General features: G+C 42.3%; 1 protein-coding gene across 1 annotated transcript; it reads left to right on the forward strand.

The window, feature by feature from the left end:
• Positions 1-372: 372 nt before the first annotated feature.
• LOC127642329 (ski oncogene-like) lies at positions 373-6,711 on the forward strand. The gene has a single exon (XM_052124933.1). It carries the CDS (start codon positions 815-817, stop codon positions 1,874-1,876), a length of 1,062 nt encoding a protein of 353 aa, XP_051980893.1. The 5' UTR covers positions 373-814; the 3' UTR covers positions 1,877-6,711.
• Positions 6,712-7,658: the final 947 nt, after the last annotated feature.

The following is a 7,658-nucleotide window of genomic DNA, read 5'->3' on the forward strand; positions in this document are numbered from 1 at the left end:
GAAGTAAATATAAATAAATAAAAGAATAAGACTAAGTACAACAATAATAAAAAGTACGGAACAGTAATAAGTATATGTATAGTGACTTCCCTATAGCCTTCCCTCCCTACAGCAGAGGGGAGTGAAGGCTGTTTCTTGGAAGAGCCACAGCCTGCGGAGTCAGTCACATTCTTGGCTGGGATTCAATGACTGAGCCAGACACATACAAACACACACAAACACACACACACACACACACACACACAGAGAGAGAGAGAGAGAGAGAGAGAGAGAGAGAGAGAGAGAGAGAGAGAGAGAGAGAGAGAGAGAGAGAGAGAGAGAGAGAGAGAGAGAGAGAGAGCTCACTGACTCAGTCATCCTGAATTGCAGGGGCAGAGGAGCGGAGGCGACGCGCCGTGACCGGCTGCACCGATCTCTCTCGCAAAAAAAATTAAAAATACGGATTTAATGTGCGTGGATTGTGTATTTCACTGCTGAATTTGAAGTGGGGGACGTTCGGCTTTCCGTGGAATACTTTTGTTACAACTTGCGCGCTTGGGTTTCTGTTAGCCTACATTTGAGTTTTCTGTCCGCGCCTGTCTGTGGATATGGACAGAAGAGAGCGCGCTGCAGAAGGCAAGCCGGTGGCAACATTTGTCTGATTTGGGGAATCGGGGGGGTGGGATACATAGAGAATTAATGGATGTTTGATGAAGCCCTTTGCGCCTTATTGTGCTTATTTTCAGAGACTTGGAATTAGAGACGAGGAACGAGGACCTTTGAGTTGTTTCTCTAACCAGACTCTCGGTTTTACTTTTAAAACGGTGCGTAAAACATGGAAACGGTAACGCGACAGAGTTTCCAGCCTCACCCGGGACTGCAACAAACTCTCAAACAGTTCCACCTGAGTTCCATGAGCTCTCTCGGAGGACCGGCCGCTTTTTCGGCCAGATGGCAACACGATCTGCTCTTCAAGAAGGACGGGAAAGACCTCCCGGAGTCCGTGCTGCACCCCCCGCCTATGCAGCCTCCTCCGGCGATGCCGGGGCCGCTCTTCATCCCGTCCGACCGCTCCACCGAGAGGTGCGAGACGGTCCTGGAGGGCGAGACCATCTCGTGCTTCGCGGTAGGTGGCGAGAAGCGCCTGTGCCTGCCGCAGATCCTGAACACCGTGCTGCGGGACTTCTCGCTCCAGCAGATCAACTCGGTGTGCGACGACCTGCACATCTACTGCTCCCGGTGCACCGCCGACCAGCTAGAGATCTTAAAAGTGATGGGCATCCTGCCGTTCTCCGCGCCGTCCTGCGGACTCATCACCAAGACGGACGCGGAGCGCCTGTGCAACGCTCTCATCTACGGGGGAACGTATCCTCCACAGTGCAAGAAGCAGATCTACAGCGGCTCCATAGAGCTGGAACTCACCGAGAAGAGCTTCAAGATTTACCACGAGTGCTTCGGGAAGTGTAAGGGGCTGTTCGTCCCAGAGCTCTACACGAGTCCCACCGCGCCCTGCATCCAGTGCATGGACTGCAGACTTATGTACCCGACCCATAAATTCGTGGTGCACAGTCATAAATCGCTGGAGAACAGGACTTGCCATTGGGGCTTTGACTCGGCCAACTGGAGGGCATATGTTCTTCTGAGTTCGGATTACACGGGGAAAGAGGAGAAAGCGCGTCTGGAGCAGCTCCTGGATGACATTAAGGAGAAATTTGATTTCGCCAATAAATATAAGCGGAAAGCATCAAGGGTGAGCAGTTCTATGTTCTTCTTCTTCTTTTATGCAAGAAGTGTCAACTTTGGAAAAAGGCCAAGATTTTCCATATTCTTTAGTGACACAAACTTAAGACTCATCAGTAAGTTGTCGTTTGGCAGACTTACAATATACTTATTATAGGGACAGTCCCTATGGAGCAACATGGGGTTAAGTGCCCAAGGGCACATTGTCGATGTTCATGAGTCATTTCTGTGGGGGTTCGAACCAACAATCTTTAAATTGTCAGACTAGATCTTTTAACCACTAAGCCACACCACCCAAAGTCTTTAGCAGTGTGAGATTTGCACCTTTAGTATTGCATATTCCAAGAAGAGTTGTCCTTTTCAGAAGAGTGCTTGAAAAAGGGCCAAGAATGCCAGTGCTTTGGTGACCCAGTCTTCATACTCGAGAGACTATCACGATATTGGTTTCCCAGTCCGAATGTTACAACCTAATATCCAGGCATGAGATGTGGATTCTGTGGGTGAATATAGATACAGAATAGTCATCATGGTGGCCTAAATTTGATGCCATAAAAAATTTAACTTTAGCAGACCAACATAAAAATTACAGAGAGGACTTCAAGGTGGGTCTGGGGTTTCACATAAAACATTGAATTGACCAACATCCAGCCTTCCATAGGTGTCATGACCTCTGTCCCATTGGCCTTTACTGTAGATACAGTGCTGACAGTATAAACAAACAATCATTCAGGGCCATTAAATGCCAAAGTGGTTGCAGTGTCTTTAAGGGCTTGGGCAGCATTCATGTCTAGTGCTTGTTATCATTTTGTTCCTCCATCTGTCTCTCTCGAACCCAGCATGACTTTAACATGTCCCACGGCAATGGTGACATGTTATGGTAATTCTGAAATGGGTCATTTTGTTATCAGGTACTTGACAGTGGATGTGTTTGTACTGATCGGGCCATTGAGTGTTTAATAACTGTTGAGTTGAACCACTAGATATTTGGTGGAGGGAAACATGTTCTCCAAACTGCACTCCAAGATATCATTGTGTTTGCTTATAGTTTGCGGTTTATTTATGCATCATAAAGCTCATTTATGTAGATCTTTCTCTTCAGCAGACAGGTTCCTGTTTATGAGGTAGAGGATTAGAGGAAAAGTTTTTTTTTGTAGTGTGCGGCCCTCTACAACACATGCACACACACACACACACACACACACACACACACACACACACAGACACAGACACAGACACATACACACAAACACTTCGTGAATGGCAGGCCTGGTCATTTGCATGAACTGTTCCCCTTGAATGGAGCTGATGATGCAGGGATTGGAGTATTGTGGTGGAAACGGAATATGAACCAACAAAGAGGTGCATTCACTAACATCTCCTCCCTCCCATCTCTCTCTTTCTCTCTCTGATCAGCCTTTCTCCACCCCCTCCCACCCGCACACACATACTGTCGCTCCTTCACCCAGTTACTTTTCATGTACAGATCTAGAGAATGTAAAACAAGGCCATTTCAGAAACAGGGAGAGTGTGCTTACACACATTGATGTGTGTCATATGTGAACAGGCCACACAGTGAATGGCATTGCCTCGTTAACATCGAGCTGTTTCCCTCAGACTCAAGTGAGACCAAAATGTCCTGGAGCTCTCTGAGTTATCACATTATCAGACCCCCCACTGCAGGCTTTTATCCATCTCAAGAGCTTTCCTGCCTCTCAGGACCCACAAGAGGTAACACTCGAAAATAGTCTGGATACATAGAGAGGAAGTGGAATATATCTGTAGATCTATCTAGAAAGGAAGAGAGGGAGAGGTTTGGTGTATTTTTACATATGCCAACTGCCTGGTTACCCCTTTGCCAGGAAGAGTCGGAATTTGATACTGATGACTTCATAATGGTTTCTCGCACAAATGCAACCAAACAATTTCATTATCCAGTCAGATATTTGTATCAAAAGGCTCAGGCTTTCATATACACGCTTTCTGAAGTGATGTAAACATAACAATTTGTATATTATTTGAGTGTGTGGTGAAGCTCTGTCCCAAAACTTGTGAGCTGCCTTCCAATGCAGCATCCATGGAACCTCAAAATTGAATGATTTGGAACACTCTACATAAGTAGCAACTTGGCATGCCACATAAATATTGTCAGGACACACAACTCACACGTTTGTCCAATAGCGTTTAACATTAGCATGTTGTTAAGCTAACGGCACCATACTGTAGTAAGTTTGAAAATATGCAGCACACAAATATTAAAATATATAAAATATTTTTCTGTACTTTTCAGTATTGAATGAAATGTAAGTAGCTGCTATTTCTCTCAACTCAGAGCTTGTGTCTGTTTGTGCAATTGTGACAGAGTGATTTTGTTTTTTTTGTGTTGAGTTATTTACAGAGCTTACTGAGACGTTCCTCGTCTATGAAAAGTAGTCTGGCAGTCTCTCTCTCACTCTTTCTCACACTCTCTCTTGCTTTCTCTGGGTGTGGTGAAGGAACTGCCTCTTTCATTGCTGCTTGCTCGTGGAAGGACACAGACTGTAGTTACTCATATCGACATATATGCGTGTTTATGTGTTTGTGAGTGTGTGTCTGTCTGGTGCTTTCAGTCTGTAGCCGGAAGACGCAACAAGACAGGATGTTCTGTGCTTCTGTGTTCCCAACACACACATATTCATGCTGCCGAATTGTTAATTAAGACTAAAATGTTCCTAGCCATTATGTTCTGTCAAGTTGTCTTTGGTCCAAATGTGCTGTCTTTTAACTTTCTACAGGGACTACTAGTGTTACACTTGTTTGTTGAGATGAATACGGTTATTGCTACAAATCTTCTTTCGAGGGTTCAAATGAGTTTGTATGACTGACCATTTGGCAAACAAGGTTTGAGTTTATTGAACTCTAGAATACAGGTTCAAATTGCAAGTCTAGGTGGATTTCATGAGCAATCGTGATTTTTTTTACACTATAGCAACGTCTGAATCTGATTGTCAGGAATGTTTAGATGGATTAAGCATAAAAATAGCTACTGTATGTCTTGTCACTTAAAAAGCCATTGTAAGCTTACAATAGACTAAGTGTTGTAGGTGACTAAAAGGCTTTTAAAGAAATTAAAAGAGGTGACTAATATGCTTTAAAGTAAATCAGATCAAAAGGATGCTACTAAGTTATTGAATTTATTGAAATGTTGGATTATATACTCTATCATTTTATTGTCTTTTTTCTTCATTTAACAAACTTGTCTTGATGTCTTCTTGGGGCAAACGTGTAGAATTAAACACAGTAAAATTGTTTTACCCTTATTTTGTGGTAAATGTTTTTACATTGATACATTTTTCTCAACAAAATATTTGGCATTTCCATGCACTTTTCAGGTCTCTAAGCAAAAGCAAGCCCATATCATGACCACTTCCCACTTAGTCATCCGTTTGATGTTCCCCCTCCGAGTTTCCTGTTAAATGTGGAGGCGTTTTATCAGGGGTTATTTAGAGAGTTTTGGCAGACGGCGGGTTCTTGCCGCCAGTGCAGGAAAACCGCAGCTCAGTGACGGGAAGGGAGAGTTGCGACAGCTGCATTAAAGGACCGCCACTCCCAAAGCGCAGCAAGAACTGACTGATTAGGCAAACAAGAGTATGAATGAGCATGAATGAAGCATGCCCTCTTTCTCTCGCGTTGTTTGTGCGTCTACCTCCGAAGGACTTAGACATGCACACATCTGCATGCCTGCTCGGTATCAAAACTCTACCCCTGTCAACATATTGTCTCCTCCACAATCAAGTGTTTTTTTTCCTTAATTCCCTCCAGGTGCTAGTGGGTAGTGAACCTATAATCATCCGGTCATTAAGGCATTGAAGTTATTTTCTAGCTTAATTGTTTGCTCTTTGGAAACAAAGCTACATCATTTCATCTAAAACTCTCCCTTACATTGACCAATCGGGGGGCTCCGTTCAGCTCTCACTGGACAGATGGCTGTCTGACAGAGACAGCATGACAATTGAACACATACATACACACATACAGAGAGAGTGACAAAACACCTTGCATGTACAAATTCTTTGTTTCGTTCTCTGCATACGGTTTGTCTGAATTGTGTTTTTTTATTTCGGAGAGAGCATAGCATCTTTCCAATATCTTTTGAGATGAGAACAAGAGAGTTTTGGAAGAGGAAGCCAGTTCCCTGAGGGGATATTAGGTATGTCCCATCTTATTCGCCAGGCATATCGCTCTTAAGCCCCCCACACACATACACACCGGACAGCTCAACTCAGCTCAACTGCTGCTGGTCCCTGGGGCTGGTTGCATAAAACTGGTTTAGACTAGTCTTACTAGTCAGTTGCCTAAAATAAAAAAAAAATTCTGTCAGTTGCATAAAAACTGAGATCAGTCTAATTTAAGACCAAAATGTAAGACAGCACATCCCAAGGCTAACTTTTGTTTACATTCCATGTTGCCATGGAAAATAACTGTCAGCTGAGCCAGTGGGGCTTCAATTGAGAGCTGACAGTGGCTTTCATCGGCCTGGATCGAATCGGTATCGGCACCGATACTGAAGCTTTTAGACGGATCAGGTATTGGTCCAAATCCAATATGGTGTGTTAGTCATGTTCGTTACTGTCATGCTCCAAAAACGACATAAAAACACCATTAAAGCAGTTCATATGACAGTTCATAAGACATTTTATTCAAAGCCACTTGAAGACGTGAATCACAAAAGCCTGTGTTTAATAAGTAAATATATAGTATGCGCAGTGCGTTAGTGAATGGTGCTGCTCTGTTGACACAAACTCATGCACAGGCCAGTGATGCATTCGTGGCTATATTAGCCTTCACAGCGGTGCGCAATATTTGAGCGCTACTCCAGAACAGCATCTCAGATGTAGATGCTCACTAGATCGGTTCACTTATAATATGCATTTAGAACGGCACCGGAGGTGCATTTTACCAGAATTTGAATAAGAAGCAAATTAAACTACTGTGAACTTACCTACAAACAGACACACTTACATGACTTCCTTGAGAGTTCAGAATGTCAAAATAATAGTATGAGGGTTTAAAAAGTGCACAATTTAAATATAATACTGTTGTATTTAAAATTATATATTTTTATGTATAATTTATTATTATTATTATTATTTTTGTCACCATAAGTATTTGTTTACAATTTATAACAATATTTAAGTTGAATAGCTTCCAAAAAATAAATGTGTGAATGAAAAGTGGACTGATGTCTTACAACTAAATTGAACAAAAAAGAGATCTGAGTCCTTTTAAGTCCAGATACAAGTTGAAACATTTTGAAAAAAAAATAGTTTCTTTTCCACTGAAGACTTGAATTACTGTTAATTTTGCTGCTACATCATCCAGTATACTAGTTAATAATAAAGTGTTTCTTAATAAGCTTTACATTTATATTGAAATAATGTGTAGTTTGAGGTTTGTGTTTCTTTACATATTAAAGAGTACTCCCAATAAGTTCTGCACAATAATGTAAAGATATTCTAAACTGATTATGCAAAAAACAACACTGGCATCAGCTTGGGATCGGTATCGGCCGATACTGAGATTTCCGATATCTGAATCGGATCGGAAGAGAAAAAGTGTCTTTTCCCACAATGCAATGCAAATTAGACTGTCTTACTAAAGACAACTGTGAGCTTGATTTATGCAACAGGCATTCTATGCCATCTTTAGATAATCAAACTAATTATTAGATGCAGTTTAAGTTAATGGCTATGTTTATGCAACCGGCCCCTGGTATGCATAGCAATGGCTAAAGCATTTGCGCATTTCTCTGCCTGCTCTTCAGAATGCGAGGGACTCCACTACATCTGCTAACTATATAAACCAGAAGATCCAACAGAGAACCAAGTTTAACTGCTTTTTAAAGACTGTACAGGTCAAACTTATCATAAATAGGCTATGTTCCAGAACTTGGACTCGTGAGG

This window comes from Xyrauchen texanus, unplaced genomic scaffold (genome assembly GCF_025860055.1).
Source record: "Xyrauchen texanus isolate HMW12.3.18 unplaced genomic scaffold, RBS_HiC_50CHRs HiC_scaffold_552, whole genome shotgun sequence".
In the NCBI taxonomy this organism is placed as follows: Eukaryota; Metazoa; Chordata; class Actinopteri; order Cypriniformes; family Catostomidae; genus Xyrauchen; species Xyrauchen texanus.

Excerpts from the sequence above, each read along its gene's own strand:
- LOC127642329 (XM_052124933.1), top strand. The coding sequence starts at position 815 with ATGGAAACGGTAACGCGACAGAGTTTCCAGCCTCACCCGGGACTGCAA.